The sequence below is a fragment of the Triturus cristatus genome, chromosome 8, assembly GCF_964204655.1.
Source record: "Triturus cristatus chromosome 8, aTriCri1.1, whole genome shotgun sequence".
In the NCBI taxonomy this organism is placed as follows: domain Eukaryota; kingdom Metazoa; phylum Chordata; class Amphibia; order Caudata; family Salamandridae; genus Triturus; species Triturus cristatus.
The window spans coordinates 216,435,853-216,458,702 of record NC_140591.1 but is presented as its reverse complement, the minus strand read 5'-3'; the positions used below and the strand labels follow the sequence as shown (position 1 = coordinate 216,458,702).

At 49.8% G+C, this 22,850-nt stretch overlaps 1 protein-coding gene across 4 annotated transcripts in view; it reads left to right on the top strand.

Moving 5' to 3' along the window:
- SLC36A4 (solute carrier family 36 member 4) overlaps nucleotides 1-21,973 on the top strand; it is a 1,249,299-nt gene extending 1,227,326 nt beyond the window's left edge. For all 4 annotated transcript variants that reach the window (XM_085621384.1, XM_085621386.1, XM_085621383.1 and 1 more), the window contains one exon: nucleotides 20,982-21,973. In XM_085621384.1, coding sequence (XP_085477510.1) covers nucleotides 20,982-21,328 — 347 coding nt within the window. In that variant the 3' untranslated portion in view covers nucleotides 21,329-21,973. The remainder of the gene's footprint in view (nucleotides 1-20,981) is intronic.
- The last annotated feature ends 877 nt before the right edge of the window (nucleotides 21,974-22,850 follow it).

Sequence of the window (22,850 nt, the reverse complement as noted above, 5' to 3'; positions counted from 1 at the left end):
CAAATGTGGCACAGCTGCAGGATAATAAACGGATAGTGTGGCGGGCTATCGGAGCTCTCGGCTCAAGCGGCCATCTTGGTCGCGAACTAGCTCCGCCCCCCCCCCACTGTTGTATTCTTTCTGTTTATAATAGTCACACAAGAAATTCTGGGCAGATTTAGTACACCCAATTGTCTTTTTCTGTTTATCATTAAAAATAAAGTGAGGGCTAAATATTAATTGAAGGGTTCTCTTTTGTTGCATGGAGGACTGTAGCTTATTTGTGCCTTGGTGGGTAGTACTGGGTGTCATGACAGATAGACAGAAGCCTGCGCCATATTTGGAATGGCTGCCAGAAATATAAGCACAAGCAGTTTAGCCTTTATATTATTAGCAAATGTTTGTAATGGCTGGCAGCATTCTAAGAATATGCAGTTTAAGCTTCACTGTGTTAGCATGCATTTGGAATGGCTGCCAGAAGTCTGGGAATATGCAGCTTAAAGTTCAGGTATTAGCATACATTTGGAATGGCTGGCTGAATTTTAAGAAAATGCAGTTTAAGCTCTATGGTATTAGCAAATCCTTATGAAACATAAATATTCAGATCTGTTCAATGGTCCATAGCATAGTGGGATACTTGTGAAGCAAGAGGTAATTTTTTGAACTAATTGCATATCAAACTTTACCAAATTTCCAGTAATAGTCTTTTGATTTTTCTTCTCTTTTAAGACCTCCTAGAGCGCCAAATATTTCAGCATTGCATTTGTCTTGATTTACAACAGTATCCTTGGTATTTAAAAAAACAACTCTTAACTCATATTGTGTCGACATTGTAACGAATGAGCTACACATCACATTCCTGGGGTGTGCAACAGCAAAATTATTGAGAGGAATGTATATCTGCCGTAGTCTGGTGCTCCAAAGGGATTGGTGGGCACATGCTTGGCAATTGACAGCTGTGGCAAGCCAGCATAAGCCACACAAGAAGTCTTGTAATGACTACCAAAGGGCAGTGCGTGGATGAACAGACTGAATAGGTATTGGTAAGATGATGCTGGGTAATTTATTAGATAATAATAGTAAAATCATTTACGTTGCTTTATAATTTATAAAGGTAAACAGAAATTCTTATTCTTGTGGTCATTTTTCATGTGACAAGGTGGACCTAGAGATAGCCATGAAGTAGGCAGTATTGACGGCGGTTATTATGCATAGGTATTAAAGGAGTCTTCCATGAAATAGTAAGTCTCTGGCCAACTGAATGCCAAGTCCTCATAAGAGTGAGAAGATTTACATTTGGGCAAGAGAAAAAAGGTCATCTCATTGCAAAACTACAGTCCCGCCTCTTCAGAGCATTGAAACAAACAATGAATTGATGACGTGAGTCTCACACTATGGTGGTTCACTGCCGAGGCTTGCATAATGGTGGTGCTGCTCATCTTCGAATATCAGCATAGAAGACCTTCTCTGGTTCTGAAGGTCTCTGACTACACTGTGCATCATGAGAGGGTGGGTTTGCTCCTCTGTGAAATTGATAAGGGTACCAACAGAGAAGAACCCCTCTGGTTCTCAAGGTTTCTGACAACACTGTGCATCTTTAGAGGCTGGGTTTGCTCCTCTGCGTAATTGAAATAGGGACCAACAGAGAAGAACCTCTCTGTTTCTGACAACACTGTGCATCATGAGAGGGTGGGTTTGCTCCTCTGTGAAATTGATAAGGGTACCAACAGAGAAGAACCTCTCTGGTTCTCAAGGTTTCTGACAACACTGTGCATGTTTTGAGGCTGGGTTTGCTCCTCTGCGTAATTGAAATAGGGACCAACAGAGAAGAACCTCTCTGTTTCTGACAACACTGTGCATCATGAGAGGGTGGGTTTGCTCCTCTGTGAAATTGATAAGGGTACCAACAGAGAAGAACCTCTCTGGTTCTCAAGGTTTCTGACAACACTGTGCATGTTTTGAGGCTGGGTTTGCTCCTCTGCGTAATTGAAATAGGGACCAACAGAGAAGAACCTCTCTGTTTCTGACAACACTGCATCATGAGAGGGTGGGTTTGCTCTTCTGTGTAATTGATAAGGCTACCAACAGAGAAGAACCTCTCTGGTTCTGAAGGTTTCTGACAACACTGTGCATCAGCAGAGGCAGAGTACTGCTGATCTATCTCCCTTGTTCAACTGAAGAGGCCAAAATTAAAGGCTTCTATTCAGTGAAGCAGTCTGGGAAGAGTTTATCTTTCCCTTGAACCTAGTTTTTATTTCAGAAAGTTTTATTTAAAAGTGTTTACAATAACAGCAACATGAGAGATTGAAGTAGTTTGAGTACGAGAACTTTTGCTTTACAGCTTAGTGTGAGCAAACAGATATGAAGGTTGATATGAGAGGACATGCAGCACTTTACACCGCTCCTAAGTCTTCTGTCAGTGCAACGTAAATAGCATTTCACGTTCGAGTGTCAAATATCACTCAATGCCAGAAGAGAAGCTGGAGAACAAGAAAAAATGAGAGAGTAAGAAGTATGGGGCGAGGGAGGGTCTAATGAAGAAAAGTCTACACTCCTCTGATAAACGTTACTGTTAGAACATGCCATCTGGTGATGTTTGTTTTTGAAACTGGCCCTGAGAAGGCTTCACAATCTCCCAAATGAATGAGGAAGTCAGAAGGGTGTCAGCAGCAAGCAGGAACTAGCTAGAGGAGTTTGTGTTGAGAGCCTTAAACTTTCACACACTGGACTGTACGCTAGGCACATGCTCATTGTTCCGAGAGCGCAAAGCACAAACCATTTTCCTTTTAGGTGGTTTAAGTTGAAAGGTGCAACTGGATGAACTTATTCACAGTAGAATTTCAGTAAGCCCTCCCTACTCTGGTAATACAGTGTTTTCACCCACTTTAATTGTGTGTCAAAAAAGGAAAGATTATTTTATTTTACGCATTTGACATACCATGAAGGTAGCTTTTAATGAGGGCATTTTTTTATCAAGAGCATCTCAGATGTGAACATGCAAGTAGATGACTTTTTTGGTACAGGCATGTGGTATAGCTGGGGTTGGATTATGGAATTCATGGTGTGATGGCAATGAGAACATGTAATCGGGACAATATTAGGCAGCATACTCTAAAGCTGCATTGTTTGTTATGTTAAACAATATATGATTCCACAAACTTACTTTACATTATAATAGGTATTAGAATTTCAGGTACTTGGCTGTTGTGATTGACCACAAAACACATTATCATTATGTCACATGAATAATCTAAGATTAAGACTATAAAATGGATGGCGGCTTAGTTCGCGAGCTGCGCTAGCAGACTGAGATTCCCCCTAGCAATCCGGCATAATCCGTGCACCGACGCGGCCACCGAGGACACCCACTGTCATCGGAGAGTGGCGGTGACCCATGACGGTGTCTGGCAGCAGTTTTGGGCGCCCGTGAATGTGGTGACATTGTGCACTGACCAGAGCCTGCGTTGGCAGAAAATGGCGCCTGCCCGGGACCTGTGAGCGGAGGCTGCCCTCTGTCCCTGTTTCGCCTGCAGCACGTCGGCGGAGTTCAACGAGCCTTTCCTGAGCGGCGGCATGTCACATTCCTGAAGCGACACGGGCCCTGGGGGGGAGGGGAAGAGCGGGCGTCCAGGGCGGCAAGCGGGTGCTACCGCAGCCGCTATTCACTGTCATTTACTGCAGAGGTGAGGAGGAGCCTGGAGAGGCCGGGCGCTTTACCAGCGTTTGGACTACGACACCTTGGGGCCACGGGCAGCTGGTGGTGCCGGACGGGAGCCTTGGGATACACGAGGCCACGAGGGCGGTGGGACTGGTGGGTTGCCCCTCCCCCATTGATCTGGCTGTGGTGGCTGTTGTGGGCTCGCGGCTCTAGACGTGCCTGAAGGGTGACTGAGCCCTCTGAACCGGGCCTGAGTCCCAACATACAGCAACAAGCGCTACATTCTGCAGGGGCCTGGACTGCATCTTCAGGATTGCCTCCCAGGTGCTGGTGCGAGTACCTGCAGTGTGCAGGTGAAGCAACGGACTCCTGGCTCTGGTCTGCTCAATGGACATCCCCAGATTTGAGCATGGTTGGTGTTACTGCGGCCTATGGTGAGTGACGAGTCCACCCAATCCTGGTAATAAGTGGGTTGCCTGAGACAGTGGTAGAAAGGGACATCCGTCGTGAGTGCAGGTCCTGGCGAGGCTCCCCAGAGTGCTGGTGCTCAGCTGTATCCTTGTTCTCAGTCCACCATGGGTCACAACAGGCCACTGAGCCAAACTAATCATATCGATAAATATACCGTCGCTGTGAACCGGGAGGAAGGCCTGACGGGCGGGGGCCAGCACGATGACCCTGAGGACAGCGGCCCGGACCCCTCTCTGAAAGATATCATGAGGGCTATTAGAGATTTCCCGGGTACCCTGGAGCCTAAACTGTACTCAGTGACAGAAGAGGTGAATCTCTTACGGGCATACTTCCGGAAGATGTCAGAAAACGTCTCTGCTGCGGAAACTGGAATTGGGGGCCTTCAGTCGAGGACAAAGAGTCTGGAGGAACAGGTTGCCACTCTCACAAAGAACTAGGCTGACATCCACGCTCGCCTGGAGGACCAGGAAGGCCGGGCTCGACGAAATAATATTCGCATAGTTGGCGTGCCGGAAGGACGGGAGGGGGCCATTGACGGGCCTGGTTTGTAGAAGACCTGATCCTAAACCACCTAAAACCTAAACATCTGTCAAATTATTTTTTTGTTGAGCGGGCACACGGGGCCCTGGGAGGTAAGCCCAAACCTGGGGCTCCTCCCCGCACGATCATCGCCCACCTCCTTAATTTCAGAGACGCCATACTACAGGCGGCGTGCACTCATGGAGACCTTCATCGCGACAACGCCACCATCCGTTTCTTCCCGGATTTCACGCTTCAGGTTCAACTACAGCAGCGCTCCATTTGATGGGGTGAAAAAGGCCCTTCGAGACCAGAGCGTGAAGTACGTGATGCTCTTCCTGGCCAGACTCAAAATCCTGGATGGAGAGAAGGCCTACTTCCTCGATACACCGACGGATGCCAAGGACTGGCTAGGACAGTGTTTCCCAAACTGTGGTCCGTGGACCCCCAGGGGTCCCTGACACATTCCTAGGGGGTCCACAGGCAGCAGTTTCGAAAGCACTGCAAAGTATCTTGTTTAATTAGCAGTTTTCAAAGAACAATAAAAGTGTCAAGATAACACCAGTGATTAATGTCCCTGCTGGAGAGAGATGAGTTTTGTCCAGTGGCAGCTTTGACTTATCTAATGTAGCACAGAGGGTTAATATGCCTACTGCAAAGAACGTGTACCATGCATTTTAAAAAACAGTATTTTATATGCATAGGTCAGTGGGTTACTGCTTTTGTCAGAGAGATTCTTTTATTACTGTGCAGCTCATAAGTGACAATCGTAATCTAGCACAGTGACCTATAAACAGTCATCAAACAACTGCTTGCAAACTGCAAGGTACAAGTTAGTGACTTATGTTTTTTCCCAGTCTTTCATTATCCTGATGCTGCTAAAAAGGTTTATTTGGGTGGAAATACATTTTCATTGTTAAAGTCAATGCTAACCACTGTGTTATGTTCTGAATCCTGAGTTAGTCCTTCTCCAGACCAAGCACTCTTTAAAAATGCCTACCAGTATAAATGACATGTGAAATCTATACCTTGTAGTCCCCTTTGCCTTATGTAACATTTTCTATACACTGATTTACACGTATGATTCACTGTCTCTATATGTATGTGATGTAAAGTGCTCTGACATCCTACAATGGTATGAGACATTCTATAAAAAATGAAATACAGGTGACAGAGGGGCTATGGGGAGATGAGAAGCACTGTTGGAGGGTGATAGTGGGGGAATCATTGAAGACCCCCCCCCGCCCCCCCGAAAGATTGTCGTATTCTGGTGCATAGTCAGGTCTTCATTTACTATTCTTTAAAAGCTAATACAATTCAATATATGATGATATGTGTGTTGTAGACTGCACCATTGTTTCCTAAATGTTTTGGGGGGAGAGCCTCCCAAAGCCCCCTTTGTAGTGGTCAGGCTCACTCACTGCACTTGGTGTGCACCGTATGGGGACTGGTCTGAAATCATTTCCCAGGGCTGCTTTGGATTTCCAGTCCGGCCCTGGCAGGAGCAGGAGCCTCGTACTGCGAAATAAAACCAACCATTGAAAAGTTAGTCACGGAGATGCAGCACCAACCTTCCCAATAACTTTTTTCGTTTTCTTGCAAATTCTTTCAATATAAAATACAACAGATGTGGCGAAGAGTATCGTTAGCCTCCTTGGCTTAACAACACACTCCGCCACTTCAGAAACGCTGGGCTGCACCATATTTGCAAGAATATGGTGCAGCCCAGCGTTTCCCCTGTGCTGACGTTACACTTAACAGGGGAAGATTGTTTATGTACTGGAAGGTCCCCCTTCCTGCACATAAAAAATCTTGAAATGTCGTTTTGTCACTTCTATGTGTGCTGCTTAATGCAGCACATATGGAAGTTACAAAATGTATTTTTTTTTATTTTAAAGATTGTTGATGTGCAGGAAGGGTCACCTTGCTGAACATAAACAATCCAAGGCGTTTTGCAAAAACGAGGAGAAATGAAGCATTTCTCATTGTTTCGCCAAGCTAAGAGCAGGTTTTCCCTGGTCTTAATTTTGGCGCCCATTTACGCTGCTCTTGTAAATAGGGGCCACATCAAAATAAATGGGTGTTGCAGGGGAAACGCCCACCGCAATACCCACTGCCCACCCCTTTCTCGCTAAGCATTGGGTGAAAGGGGGTCTTATTTACAAAGCAGCATTAAGCCACATTAAGTGGCTTAACGCTGCCTTGTAAATAAGGCAAAGCCCCTATCGCCACGGGAACGTCTCAAAAAATGCTGTTCCCATGGTGATACGGGCTTGTAGGTATGCACCTAAAACCATTAGTAATTAGAGTATTAGTTTTGTATGCACATGCGTGTTAATTTTTTTCGAATTACTGTTTTAATGTTTGAAATTTAAATCCTACAAATTTCTTGGGGGTCCCTGGCTTCCAGTGGTGACTCAATGGGGGTCCTCAGGAGTCAAAAGTTTGGGAACCACTGGGCTAGGAGGCTGGCGAACTGTTGGTCGGCAGGGGAGGCGGCCAAGCTCTGTAATGCACCGGGGCGATCGAGCTGCGGACCTGGGTGAAGGGCGATCTACCAGTGGCAGCGAGCAGCAGACAGCTGCGTGACTTTGAGACGACTCTGGCACCGTTGTTTCAGGTGGTAGGCCCTGCATAAACTTTGCCTTTGAGCCTAGAGGTGTGGTATGGCGGGTGGTTTGGCTCCATGGTGTATGGGGGGCAGGGTCCGGGGTTCTTGGCCTGATCCTTGAATGGGACAGTGTATGCGACGTGGACAGTCTCTGTTCTTTATTGGACTCTGGGTTGGGCTGGGGGAGTGAGCAATGCTGTATGTGGGCTGCCTTGCCGCTTATAGTATGAGGGTGTATGATTCAACACTAGTTGTGTACCTCTTCCTTATGTCTGCAAGCTTACGTTTCCTCATAAATGTTTTTAGTTGTGTTATCTGGGTGACAGGCACTCTATGGGTTTTCTTGGTGGGAGGTTTGGGACTCACCTGGCAGGGCGGCAGGGAGGGGGGAGTTTGGGTGTTGGGGGGCTGGGTTTAGGGGGTCCGAGGGAGTTGGGGAGGATGGGGAGTTTGCTCAAGGCCATCATATTCATCATGCACTGGGGACTGTTTTGGGGGTCATGTCTGGGACAGTAGTTCCTCTGAGGGGGTGGACGGGTTTTTGATATGATGGGTGACTCAGCTATGGTAAAGGTTTGGACCTGGAATGTTAATGGGCTGGGCAATAAAATCAAGCGTACATTGGTGCTACAACATGTAAAGAGGCACTCCCCGGATCTGGTCCTTCTTCAAGAATCGCATTTGAAGGGGAATAGATGTAAAGCCCTTGATCGCTTCGGCTATAAAATGTTCATACACTCGGGGTTCACATCGGGGTCACGTGGTGTGGGTATCTTAGTACATAATACCCTACCTTTTGTTATTTCGGGCACCTGGGTGGATGAGGCAGGTTGCTTCGCCACAGTGGCGGGTAGATGGGAGGGACGTACATTGGTGTCCTGCTCTTGCTATATACCCCCTGGCCTCCATTCTGGGTGCTTTCCCAAGCTGAGCGCGTTTCTGATAAACCTCCCTGCGGGAACGCTACTTCTTGGTGGCGATACTAATGCTGTTATGTGCCCGGAGATTGACCGGTCTAATGCCCCAACAGGTCGGCATGGGGAGAGGGGCCTTTCGGACTTTGTTATTGCCATGGGGAAGGGAGATCTGTGGTGGGCGCAGAACCCCACACTTAGACAATACACATTTCACTTGGCGAGGCACGGGTCCCTCTCAAGGATTGACCATTTATTTACCAGGTCGGATCAGATGGGGGAATTTGGCACCACTACACATATGGCTCGGGGGATCTCGGATCATTCCCCTGTTTGTATCACCCTTAGGGGCCCTGTCGTAAACAGAGTGGCCTTTCCGAGAATAGACCCCTGGCACCTCCGGTACCCTGAAATTGGCGACAATCTTAGGGATGGGTCCGAGCTGTATTTTAAGGAGAACCTGGGGTCAGTGGATTCCCACATTATCTTCTGGGAAGCGTACAAGACGGTGCTGAGGGGCCTGGCTCAGTCACTTATTGGGGCGCAAAAGAAAGAGGAGTCCCTCCAGATTTGTATCCTGGAGAGTGAAATACATCAGCTGGAGGGGGACGCGGCTGCTACCCCTTCCGTGGATCTTTGCCAACGGCTAAAGCTGAAACAGAAGGATCTAAGGGCCTTGGCCGGGAGCGAGGCCCGAAGCCTATGCGCTGGCCACACAGCACCGGATTTACGATGTTGGCGATAAGGCACTGAAATTGTTGGCGTGGTTGGAGTGTCATGATAGGGAGCGTTCGAGGATAGCTGCGGTATGGGACGAAGCGGGCAAACTATGCTCGTCCAGCACAGATATAGCAGAGGCCTTTGCGGCACATTTTAAGAGTGTACTCACCTGTGTGCACTAGAACTGAGGAGGATTGTGAGGATTTCCTAAGGGTCTTTACGCTCCCCATGCTAACTGAGGAGATGTGTGAACGTCTGGAGGCGGACGTCACGGTAGAGGAGCTCGGTAAGGCGCTTAACTCCCTGCAGTCAGGCAAAGCGTCTGGTCCAAATGGGCTTCCAATCGAAATCTATAAAAAACAAGCCTCGATCGTGACAGCCCCCATGCTCGAGATGCTTAAGGAGGCGCGTGAGCGTGGGTACTTACCCCCTGACCAGAGAGAGGCCATGATTGTGGTGATCCACAAGACTGGGAAACCAGCAGACCAATGTGCCTCATACCGGCCAATCCCTTTGCTTAATGTGGAAGCGAAGGCTCTTGCCAAGGTCCTGGCGGATCGTATACTATCGGTGATTACAGATTTGGTCCATGTTGATCAATCCAGCTTTATGCCCCGCAGAAGTACTCGGCATAACCTCCGACGTCTCTATGGGGTTCTGTATATGACTGAGGATGTTGGAGACACCCAGAAGGATTTGATGGCGCTGGACGCATCGATGGCCTTTGACAGCATAGAATGGCCCTACTTGTTTATGGTACTCCAGCGGTTGGGCTTTGGAGTTCTGTAGCTGGGTACGGCTCCTATATGAACGACCGACGGCTCGCGTGCGGGTTAACGGAGCTGTATCTAGGGCCTTCTCCCTGCGGAGGGGGACAAGGCAGGGATGCCCTCTGTCCCCTCTCCTCTTTGCCCTGGCGCTGTAGCCCTTGGCCCATTGGATCAGGAGGGACCCCTCGATTTGGGGACTAGCGGCAACGAACGAATGGGAGGAGCGTATATCTCTATACGCCGATGACATCATCCTCTATCTGGCAAGGCCATACCACTTGATTGCCCAAGTAGTTCACTTATTCGAGCTGTTCGGTAGCTACTCTGGCTATACCATTAATTGGTCTAAGTCTGTGATTTTCCCCTTGTCGGGTTCTCCCCCTCGAGTCCCGTCTAGGTGCTCTGCACCGGTGGTCCTGGAGGGATTAAAGTATTTAGGGGTGTATATAACGCGCAATATCAATCAATCAATCAGAGTACTTGGAAAGCACGCTACTTACCCGTGAGGGTCTCAAGGCGCTGAGGAGGGGGGTGCCGGTATTGCTCGAAGAGCCAGGTCTTTAGGAGTCTTCTGAAGGCGAGTAGGTCTTGGGTCTGCCGTAGGTGGGTAGGGAGGGTGTTCCAGGTTTTGGTGGCGAGGTAGGAGAAGGATCTGCTGCCGGAGGTTGTACGTTGGATGCGGGGGACAGTGGCAAGGGTGAGGCTGGCAGAGCGGAGCTGGCGGGTGGGGTGTAGAAGCTGAGTCTGGTGTTCAGGTAGGCTGGTCCGGTATTGTGGAGTGCTTTGTGTGCGTGGGTGAGGAGCTTGAAGGTGATCCTCTTGTTGACAGGGAGCCAGTGTAGGTCTCTCAGGTGGGGCGTGATGTGGCTGCGGCGTGGGCACATTGATGATTAGTCGGGCTGAGGCGTTTTGGATGCGTTGTAGTCGTCATAGGTGTTTGGCTGGGATTCTTGCAGTGCGTTGCCGTAGTCCAGTCTGCTGCTGACGAGGGCCTGTGTCACCGTTCTTCTTGTTTCGATCGGGATCCACTTGTAGATCCTGCGGACCATGCGGAGGGTGTTGTAGCAGGAGGAGGAGACGGCGTTGATCTGCTTAGACATGGAGAGGGAGGAGTCGAGGATGAATCCTAGGTTGCGTGCATGGTCGGTGGGTGTTGGTGCTGTTCCCATTGTGGTCGGCCACCAAGAGTCGTCCCAGGCTGAGGGGGTGGATCCGAGGATGAGGACCTCCGTCTTGTCTGAGTTCAGCTCAAGGCGGCTGCTCCTCATCCAGTCGGCGACGGCCTTCATTCCCTCGTGGAGGTTGGTTTGGGCGGTGTGTGGGTCCTTGATGAGGGAGAGGATGAGCTGGGTGTCGTTGGCGTAGGATATGATGTTGAGGTCGTGATGGCGGGCCACCTGTGCGAGGGGGGCCATGTAGACGTTGAACAGCATCGGGCTGAGGGATGAGCCCTGGGTGATGCCGCAGATGATGTCGGTGGCTTCGGATCGGAAGGGTGGGAGGCAGACGCTCTGGGTTCTGCCAGAGAGGAAGGACGTTATCCAGTCAAGGGCCTTCTCTTGCATTCTGGCTTCTAGGAGGCGTGTCTTTAGAGTGCGATGGCAGACCGTGTCAAAGGCGGCTGACAGGTCTAGAGGATGAGGGCTGATGTTTCGCCATTGTCTAGTTGGCGCCTGATGTCGTCTGTGGCGGCGATGAGGGCTGTCTCGGTGCTGTGGTTTCGTCTGAATCCGGATTGGGACGGGTCCAAGACGTTGTTGTCTTCCGGGTGGCGGGCCAGTTGCGTGTTGACGATTTTCTCGATGACCTTCGCCGGGAACGGGAGCAGGGAGATGGGCCGGAGGTTCTTGAGGTCCTTGGGGTCCGCTTTGGGCTTCTTGAGGAGGGCGTTGATTTCGGCGTGCTTCCAGCTTTCCAGGAATGTCGCTGTTACGAAGGAAATGTTGATGACCTTTCGTAGTTGGGGTGCGATGGCTGCATCTGCTTTGTTGAAAATGGGGTGTGGGCACGGGTCTGACGGAGATCCTGAGTGGATGGAGTTCATGATCTTGCGTGTCTCGTCGTCATTGACGTTGGACCAGGAGGTCAGGCGATTGGCGCTGGTGGTGTTCGCAGGGGAGGTGGAGTCTGGCGGTCATGGTAGTCGGCTGAAGCTGTCGTGGATGTCAGTGACCTTGCGGTGGAAGAAGATGGCGAGTAAGACGCACAGTTCTTGTGAGGGCGGGATGTCGTTGGCGTTGGTGCTGGGGTTGGAGAGTTCCTTTATGATGCTGAAGAGCTCTTTGCTGTCGTGTGCATTGTTGTCCAGGCGGTCTTTGAAGGAGGATCTCTTGGCTAATCTGATGAGGTGGTGATGTCTGCGGGTGGCGACCTTGTGGGCTGCGTGGTTGTCCGGTGTGCATTCGTGGAGCCATATCTTCTCCAGTCTCCGGCATGCACGTTTGGAGGTTTGTAGCTCGTCGGTGAACCAGGTGGCTCTCTTGATGGCGTGGCTGTTGGAGGGTTTCTTGAGCGGGGCGAGGGTGTTGGCGCAGTCGTCGACTCACTGTCTGAGGTTGCGGGCTGCGGCGTCTGGGTTGGTGGGGTCGTCTGGGTGGGTTCTGGGTGAGGGTGGCGATCAGCTGGTCTTCGGTGACTTTGCTTCAGCAGCGGCGAGGCAGCTGTTGGGTGCGGTGGTGCGTGGTTGGTTTCTTGAAGGTGAAACGGATGCAGCGGTGGTCTGTCCAGTGGAGTTCGGTGGTGTGGTCGAAGGCGACGTGGGTGCCTGTGGAGAAGATGGGGTCCAGCGTGTGGCCGGCGGCACAGTTGGGTGCGGTGACGAGTTGTCTGAGGCCGAGGTTGGCGAGGTTGTCGATCAGGATGGCAGAGTTGGCATTGTTGTTGTTCTCGAGGTGGAAGTTCAGGTCCCCGAGGAGGATGTAGTCCGTGGAAGCGAGTGCGTGGAAGCTGGCGAGGTCGGCAATGGAGTCGCTGAACTGAGCCCGGGGACCGGGGGGTCTGTAGATGAGTGTTCCTCTGAGGGTGGTGTTGGGGTCGGTGTGGATCTGGAAGTGCAGGTGTACGGCAGTGTTGAGGGTGTCGTCTGCGTGGGTGGCGACCTTGAGGGTGGACTTGTGGAAGATGGCTATTCTTCCTCCGATTCAGTTGGCGCGATCCATGCGGGTGATCTTGTAGCCGTCCGGGATGGCTATGGCGATGTCGGGCGCCGAGGAGTCGTTCCACCAGGTCCCGGTCAGGAAGGCCATGTCTGGGGCGGAGGTGTCGAGCAGATCCCAGAGCTCGACGGCGTGTTTGTGTGCGGAGCGGGTGTTGAGAAGTATGCAGCGGAGGTGGTTGGGTCCAGTCCTTGGAGGTTTGGTGACTCTGTCGCAGGTGAAGCTGCAGGTGCGGCAGGAGAAGGGTCCGTGGGTCCATTTCGGGACGGCCTGGAATCAGGTGTGGTTTCGGCCGGCATTGAGTGCGTGGAGGGTGCTGGCGTTGTAGCGGAGTCTGGTGTTGTGGCGTTCGCGGGGTCCAGGGGTTCTGGTGCTGGGCGCGCTCCAGGCACGGACGGGCTCAGACGGGCTTGCCTTAGGCGCGCCAGCGGCGCACCAGCGGCGCGGCGCGCTACGTCCGTCATATATGGGGAGGTGGGAGGGAGGAGCAGCTGGGAGGCGGGAGGCGTGAGCAGCGAGTGGGCAGGGGGCGGGGCCGCGTGGGCACAGCGGCGGGTAAACAGTGGTACAGAAGGCAAAGTGGGCACAAAAAAGGGGGGGAAACGAGTGGCAGAGATCAGAAACGGGGCCCAAGGAGGGGGAAACAGTGGCACAGAGCAAACGGACGGAGGGCACTTACCAGCAGCAGTGGCAGCATGGGCACAACGCCGGTGCTGCGTGGAGGGGGAGCGACCTACCAGGAGGGTCAGGGGTCGCAATAGACAGGAGTCTTCGAGAGGAATCTCGAGCCCCAGCTGACTCGCCTGCCAGCCGATGTGGCCCACTGCGCACTCTCCCGCTCTCTCTGATGGGTAGGGCAGCCATGTTTAAGATGCTCACGCTGCCGAGACTACTGTATGTCCCTCAGAACACCCCCATATCTGATACCCACGAGTATATTCAAACAGATCTCACAGGCAGTGTGGACCTTGTTATGGGACGGACGGTCCCCTAGGGTAGCGCTACACAAATTACACAGGGGGGTGTATGACGGGGGTTGGCAGTCCCTGATGTTAAATTATACTACTGGGCGGCACAATTGCAGGTGGTCAATGATTGGGTGTACACTGAAAGGGACGAACCCGCCTGCAGGGTAGACAGAATGGTCATGCCACGGGGCACTTGTGAAACTCTCCTGTATGCCCGTAGATCTCAGAAGGTATGGCCGGACCACACTAGGGTGGTCTTCCACTGCTGGCAGGAGGCGAATCAGCTCCTGGGCTGGGCTGGCAAGTTAACCGGGAGAACTCCACTCTGGCAGGGGGACCTGTTGAGGGAAGTGGCGAAGTTAACAGGGTTTAAGGGATGGCAGCAAATAGGTATTGGTTATTTGGGGGATGCCTGGAAGGGGGATGCCATCCGTACTTTTGAATATCTCCAGGAGTACAGCTTACATACCTCACAGAGATATCACTACATACGCCTCCAGCATGCCCTACGCTCCCACATACCATGTGGCACAGTAATCCCAGAGTATTCCTAGATGGAAGATCGTTTGTTACTTGATCCCATTGCGGAGAAACCCACATCCACAATTTACCGGAAACTGATCAACAATATACCCGATCCCTTGGTTAGTCTCAGAGCTGCCTGGGCCTGGGACCTTTGGAGCCTCGAAGAGGAGGACTGGCAGGATGCGCTCCAGGGGCCCAGGGTGATCGCTATCCGCTCTAGGTTTAGGCTTGTACAGTTCAAAATGCTCCATCGCACATACTATCCTCGCACCCACCTGTATACACGGGGAAGGTGTCAGTCGGCGCTTTGTGTGCTGGGTTGACAACAAGAGGGCTCCTTCTTCCATATCATTTAGGAGTGTCCGGTGATCAGTTCATTCTGGGTGAAAGTTACGAATATAATGTCTAGGGTAGCGGGGGTGCCGGTCCCGATGGACCCGAAGTGGCTTCTCTTGTTGATCACAGGGAATAATGACTGGTCGAGATATGTGGACCTTTGGCTGGCCCTGGCTGCAGGGGTAGCGAAACGGAATATTGCTAGGGTCTGCGGGTTGCGGTCGCCACCTTTATGGGAGGATTGGCAGCGGGACCCAGAGTGATGCCAAAGAGCGGAAGATACGGTATACAAAAGCAGGGGGTGCACGAAAAAATGGAAGAAAATATGGGCGCCCTGGCGCAAATATAGAGAGGCGGGTGCCCTCTTGGAGGAGTAGTCAATTTGTATTGATGAAAGACACTTGTCTTTCCCAGATGTGTAATTCCCAGTATTGTTATTGTATGGTCTTATGAGCACTGTTAATAATAAAAAAGATTTTCAAATAATAAAAAGACTATAAAATGAAGTTATATGCCGTTTTCAGATGTGGATAACATACTCTCTTGTACTGCAGTTAATAATACATAAACCTTTTTGGATCACAGCAAAAAATGAAAAAAATGAAATTTATTATTGTTGCTGCATAATAAAAGAATTGAAAAATGAAGCCAAATTTTGGAAACTAAAAGGTTCTTTGCTCTAATAATTAATGGGCATGCAAGACAAATAATGCAAAATTTGTTTTTTTTCTAAACAACACTTATTCAAAGTAAGTTTTGTTGTCAAAAGCTCAGTTGCATATCAGATAGAGACATCTAGCCGCACATACCTTTCGGTGAACTTCCAGGCGTCAGGGTGGATCCAGAAGATTTTTCTTAGCAGTATACCTGCGCTCCGATAGGTGGCATCGGTTGACACCCTGTGACGTCTTATGGCATCAAGTTTGACGTGATGACGTCCGCGTCATCCATATAGGTGCCACCTTGGCGCACTGACATCAGTTCTTTTCTTTCTGCGCCAGTCAGTGCAGATCCGTCAAATACTTTTTTCTAGTTTTTGTCTAGTCTTTTTTAGTGTGGAGGATTTCCAGGAATACCTCGGGCTTCACACCATGTGGCGCCTGTCACCACGCCATGTCGGTTACTGACCCCCACCTCGTGTGTTTTTGGTGCCTGGAGCGCCACCACCACCTGAAGTCGTGCTTCGACTGCCGGGCTATGGCTCCGAAAGCTTTGAGGGAGCGGTCCCTAAAACTGCTTGCAGCCCAGCGTCTGATCTCCCCAAAGATCTCGTTCCCAGTCTCGGTCGAGAGGAAGGTCCGAGCACTGCTCTGGGGGATCCAAGTCTTCGTCCTCCCAATCAAAATCTTCAAAGGGGTCAGGTAAAAAGCACCATAAAAAGCACAAGAAGTCGAAGCATGCTTCGACTTCACCCTGTCCATCGCACGATAAGACAGGATTCTCAGCGTTGGAGGCGCCGTTCCGCGGAGCATTTGACTGGGTCGCCTCCCAATTTCTCTCCCTTTCTGGGGTTGGGAGTGACCCCTGCCCAGTTAAAAGAATTTTATGACACCATGTGTGCCATATTTGGGTGGCCTGACCGGGCCCGCAGACTCAGCAGAAGGAATTCCTCTGGGTTCCGCACCGGTGGCTCTGGCTCCGGCACCTAAGGCGCCTCATGGATCCGTCCACGGATCCAGTCCACACTCATTCATTCTTCCCCACGGAGAGACCCTCCACATTGCCAGCACACAGCAGTGGAGCCAGTCCCATTCTTATCCCCTATAACACAGAGCCAGTCAGGCGTCTTCTGTCGCCAAGACTAGAGCTGACAGAGCCTTTTGGCTCTATTTCGTATCCTCAGCCTTATTCCAAAGGGTTAGGATTGGAGGAAGATTGGGTGAGGATGACCCCTTAAAAGTCCCACCTTACACATCAGAAATGGACTGGTATGAGGATTAGGATGGGTGATGCTAGTGGTTTGGATACCTCACCAGGACTTGGCAAGCTTTCCCCTCCTAACCTGGCTACGGAGGATGCAGCTTCCTTCACCATGGTGGTGCATAGGGCTGCAAAGGTCTTGGACCTGCAGCTTCCTTCTGTAGCAGTCAAGACCAGGGTCTTAGCAGAGGTCTTGTACCTGGTGTCTCCACCTCAGAACCCTTGCTGCCTTTCAAAGAGGCCTTGACAGATGTTCTTCTGGGGAACTGGTCCAAACCTAGCTCTGGGCTTCCTGTGACTAGAACAATCGCCTGTCGCCACCGCCCTGCACTGGATGACAAAGCTTCCCTCACCTCTCACCCAACCCCTGAGAGCTTGGTGGTCTAAGCCTCTACTTCCGATGGTGCTTTCCCTTCTGTACCCTCAGATAAGGAATCCAAGAGGCTGGATAGCTTTGGACAGAAATTGTTTTCTTCCACCAGCCTAGCATTGCGGTCAGTAAACACTGCATGCATATTGGGCCGTTACCCCCATTCCCTGTGGGAGACTTTTGCGTAGGTGCAGCCACAAGTCCTGGAGGAGGCCTGAGTTGTCCTCTCCCAAGCTGTTGTATAATGGATGTGATGCAGCAAATACGCTGTGGCCTTGACACAACAGACTCACTGGGCAGAGCGATTTCCCTGACGGTGGTAGTTAGGTGCCACGCCTGGTTGAGAACGTCTGGCTTCTTAGGGGATGTCCAAGCAAACCTGAAGGACATGCTTTTGATGGCTCTCAGATTTTTGGGGACAGGTTGGACGCAGTGCTAGAGCACTTCAAGGCGTCGCAGACTACGGGCAAGTCCTTGGGCCTCTCTGTATCATCCCGTCCTGCGTCAGCCTTCCGCTCCTTTTGTGGCTACAGAATGGGTTTCCAGCAGCCCCAGCCCTATCCTAGCCAGAGGACCACGCAAGTTCAGCTGCGTCTGTGTGGCCATGAGCGCGGTTCGCCCCGACCCGTAGGTCAGGTGGCCAGAAGTCAGGTCAGGCCACAATCTTCTTCCCCTATACCTCCTCCAAACATTCCTAGTCTGATCCTCCCAGATCATGGGTGCCCAGTTGGTGGCAGGATACGCCGTTACCTCCACCACTGGCAGGACATCCTCAGACAGGTGGGTTTTTTCAAATAATCAGGAAGGGCTACTCCCTCCCTTTTGAGACTACCCCTCCCTCCATTCCTTCAACATACGGCCAAGGTAGCTATAGAGTGGGTTCCAGGGCCAGAAGGGTGCCGTGATTGCTGTTCCCACTACTTTCTGGTGCCCAAAAAGGATGGATGCCTCTGTCCAAACCTCGAACTCAAAACCCTCAACTACTTCCTCAAAAAGTTCAAGATGCTCACTCTGGCTCAGGTTCTGTCTGCCCTCTATTCGGGAGACTGGATGTTAGTGGACTTGCAGGATGCCTTTTTCCATATCCTCATCCTGCCTGCCCATCGTCACTACCTGTGTTTTTTGGCAGGCCTCGAGAGCTTTTAGTTTACCGTCCTCCTCTTTGGCCTCAAAACTGTCCCTCAGGTGTTCACAAAGGTAATGGCGGTGGTCGCAGCTCATCTGCCCAGATCAGGGGTTCCAGTCTTACCCTATCTCGACGGTTGGCTGTTGAAGGTGGGCTCGCCCCAGGCAGTCGTCTCCCACCTCCAAACCATGTGGCGAACCTCATGCATTCGCTGGGGTTCACAGTCAGTATGCTGAAGTCGCACCTGCCTCCCTCTCAGACGCTCCTTTTCATCAGAGCCATTCTGGACACAGTGCAGTTTTGGGCCTATCCTCCTGAGCGGCGAGTACAGGATATTCAGGCTATGATACCGATGTTTCAGCCTCTATCCTGGATTACAGTGAGAATGACTCTGAAGCGGCTAGGCCTCATGATCTCCTGCATCCTGCTGGTGACTCATGCCAGATGGCACATGCAGGCTTTACAGTGTGACCTGAAGTTCAATGAGCACAGCATCAGGGAAATATCATCGACCTGGTTCAGTTTTCAGAGGAAACTGCGAAAGCTCTGCAGTGGTGGTTGACAAACGGCAATTGGGTCAGAGGCAGACCCCTTCCCCAACCAGATCTCACTGTAGTGACGGATGCGTCACTTCTGGGATGGTGCGCCCATATGGGGGAGGTGGAGATCAGAGGACCCTGGTCTCCAGCGGTAGCAGGGATTCAAATCAACTTGTGGGCGCTCTATGCGATCAGATTGGTACTGAAAGCCTTCCTCAAGGAAAGACATGTTCAAGTGTTCACGGGTAAAACCACCCCCATGTGGTACTTCAACAAACAGGGCGGGGTGGTGTTGTGGACCCTCTGTCAGGATGCCCTGTGGCTCTGGACTTGGCCTGAACAGCAGGTGAGCATCGATCCTCCAATCTGGCTTCCCCTCCAGGAGGATCTTCTATTGCAGTAGCAGGAGATGGTCCTTCACCCAATCCTGTCAACCCTCCACCTCCTTGCTTGGAAATTGAGCTGTGACAGTTACAAGCTTTCGACCTTCCTCTTGAACTGTGCATGGGTATTTTGACAGCCAGGCGTCCCTCCCTTAAGTTGGTATACGCCTGCCGAAGCCAAACATTTTGTAAATATTTTACAGACCGGTCTATTGACCCTTTGTCTGCCTCCCTCTCTGACATTCTTCTTTTCATCCGGTCTCTTGCCCAGCGGGGCTCTGCTCCGGGCACTCTAAAAGGTTACCTTTCCGCCGTGTCTGCCTTTTTACGGTTCAATCCTATATTGTACATAGATTTCTGAAGGGGCTTACACATTTGTTTCCCCCTTCACCTTTCATCATACCCCAGTGGGACCTTAACTTATTCCTCACTTATCTTATGTGTGCACCATTGCCCCCTCCGACTACTCACCATCAAGACAGCCTTGTTAGTGGCAATAACTTCTGCCAGGAGGGTGACTTGCTGCAAGCGCTTTCACATCAGCCTCTTTACCGGTCTTTCCAGACAAAATAGTGCTCGCACTAGGTCTTCATTTTTGCCTAGAGTTGTGACTCCCATCCATGTAGGGCAATCTGTCACCTTGCCCACCTTCTATGCTCCTCTGCATCCTTCTAAGGAACAGGATTGTCTCCACTGTCCGGACCCAATTTAGAGCTTTATTGTTCTACTTTGACCACATTAAAGAGTTCCAAGTAGACAACCAACTCTTTTTTGGGTACGATGGAGCAAAGAAGGGATGTGCTGTACAAAAGAGGATCATCTCACAATGTTTTATCCTCTGCATTAAGATTTGTTATGCTCTGGCAAAGAAACCGCCTCCTGAAGTCCTTAGATGGCCAAGGCAGCCACTCTGACCCTTCAGTGTGTTGTTCTGGTTCTTGACATCTGCCAGGCGGCTACGTGGACCTCCCTGCACACGTTTGCCAAGCATTATTGCCTGGACAATCAGGACCATAGGGATGGCCTCGTTTGCTGTTCTGTCCTTCAGGACTTCTGGTTTAAACTTTTCCGCAGTCCCTCCTCTTGGGATGGTATTGCTTGGATATCTGTGCTCAGGTAAGGAATCTGCGGCTAGATGTCTCTGTCAGATGGACAAGTTACTTACCTATGGTAACGCCGTATCTGGTAGAGCCATGATCTAGCTGTAGATTCCTTACCTACCTACCCATCCTCCCGCACTGTGGCTCATTTCTTCATGTCAGGGCCGTTCCGCTTGAGGGCCCTAGTTGTTTAAACACGCCATTGTCCGTTAACTTCATGTCTCAGTGCTTCTGGCATGGAAAGTCATGAAAAGTACTGGCGTCAGCGCACAGAGGTGGTGCCTATATAGACGGCACAGACATCACAACGACGAGCTCGGTGCCATACGATGTCTCGCGGAGTTGACCGACGCCACCTACCGGGGCGCAGGTGTACTGTTAAGAAAAATCTTCTAAATCCAGCCTGACGCCTGGAAGTTCACAGGTAAGGAATCTGCGGCTAGACCATGTCTCTACCAGATAAGGCATTACCAAAGGGAAGTAACTTGTCTGTATGCCTGATTTATAAGGAAAAAAGATGTCATCATGTGTATTATAGAAATGTTTCACTATTTGTTTTCTAATTGCTTGTCCTTTAGACTGATGTTTTTTTAATATGGACTGGAGCAAATAAAAAACGGTTTACTCATTCCAAGTAGTATAATACAATTAATAATTGTGGGGTCTGTGTAAGCTACGGCTGGGCTCATTGGTCCACTGAATAATAAGGTTTAGTAAGGGTTTCAAACTGAAATCAAATATGAAAATAGTTTTCACTTAAATTCATTTTATGCTATTTCAATTTCGCACATATTTATTTGATTTTCCTGCTTTTTGGCTCATCAAGCCTACCCTAAACTCTATGTTTAGTTTTGAATCATATATTATGCGCCAGTTAAAATATTGAAGTAACATATAAATGTACTCTCATTTTCCAGGTGCCACAGCAGTCCTGATTCCTCGTTTGGATTTGGTGATCTCCTTCGTGGGCGCTGTGAGCAGCAGCACACTGGCTCTGATCCTGCCACCTTTGGTTGAAATAGTCACATTCCACAAAAGCAATTTGAGCTGTTGGATTATTCTGAAGGATATCTCAATAACAATCATGGGGATTGTTGGTTTTGCAACTGGAACATACGTGACCATTGAAGAGATCATTTATCCTGCTGGGACCTTGAATCCTGCTGCCACCTTGAATTTCACTGCCACCTTGAATCCTGCTACACCTACAGGGAGCCCAATGGCAGTTTTCAATTCCACACACTGGAGTACAGGAGTAAACTAATAGTCGAATAACAGATTTCTGTGCCTCTTGGAGTACGTCTGGGCTTTACTGGGACGTTTATAATAAAGTTGGTGAATTTTTGGATATTGGACATCTGGACAAGACTTCCACCTTGCATTCTTAATCATTGTTATTTTGTGGTATGTGCAATTGTACTTTGATGCAATTGTTTGTTCCTTTAGGGAACCTCCTTTTTCCAGAGCCTTATCTTTCTGTGCAGTTGTTTATCCCATATTATCCATTTGGTTAAAAATGGTTTTCATTATCAGGGTAAACTATCTTTTTGGGGGAAAACTTGGGTGATGCTAGCATTGCAAGGACAGCCAATGATGTTGATTTCTAAATGAGTTTTATATTTGGTACCTGCAGCGTTTTCATAGAAATTGAAATTTTCTGGGACCTTGTGGACAGCATTTATGAGATACTCATAGGATTTGCTTATGAGATTTGCCAGGGGATCTGACTGTATTCTTCTGCTGCAAGAAGTAGAAACGTGCCAGAGCCAAATTCAAGTGAAAAAGTATGAGCACATATCTATAGTCACCATATTACTGGTGGCACGTCAGCAAAATGTGGCGGTTAGACTTTCAACGATGAAAGCGAAAATCTGTGTTTTGTTACAAATAATAAATATTGGTTCTTTTATATTTTGATATGTTCTTGATTTACTATCCACAAGGATTCATTTGAGTCTTAGGATGTATCCTCACTCCGCGAAATGTTCTGTTGCGGCATTTAGGAAGCATGCTGAAGGTTTCCTCTCACCTGATTTGTAACAAAGAAAGAGTCATGAGATTTATAAGGTTTTTAACTAAGAAGGATTTTGTGTTTAATGTTTGAGTTCTGTTCCAAGATCAGTCCAGAATCTATCACAGGAGCGTCAATTGTATATTTGTCACACATCCACCTCAAGTGAAAACAGTTACAAAAAAATTAACATTTAAAGAGAGGGGTGTGGGACCCAGCTCTGGACATTTGGGGGTCACAGGGAAGACATGGGCTACAGGGTCTAAACAGCGGTGCTTGAAGTAGTTTGCCGCTAGTGTCCTATGGTCCAACCTACTATGGCTCTTCAAAGTGGGCCAAGTGCGCCCTTTCCACACTCGACTCTCAGGTTAGCAAGGGAAAGCAGACACAGGCTTCTCATAGAGGTAGTGTGAGGCCACAATATTCAGAACTCAGCATCCAACCAACAGAATAAACAAATAAATTAATATCCAGCCCAGTGCTTGTCTTGTGGGAGAAAGAATGGACATTTAATTACACATTCATACTAAATACCACACAGTTCAATCGAAGTATACAGACTAATATGCCTGGTCATAGTTACCCTTTGGGCACTACACTCTTCCCTTTTCCTATGTGCCACGCCCACCCTGGTGACCCTGTTTGGGCAGATCCACAGGAAATAGTGGCAGGAGAAGTGTTGAGGCACGTATGAAGATAATGTTCCCCACAAGCTCAAATACGTAAACGGTTCAGTTTTTTTCTTACCCCCTGTGTTGTAAAGGTGTGAGAACAG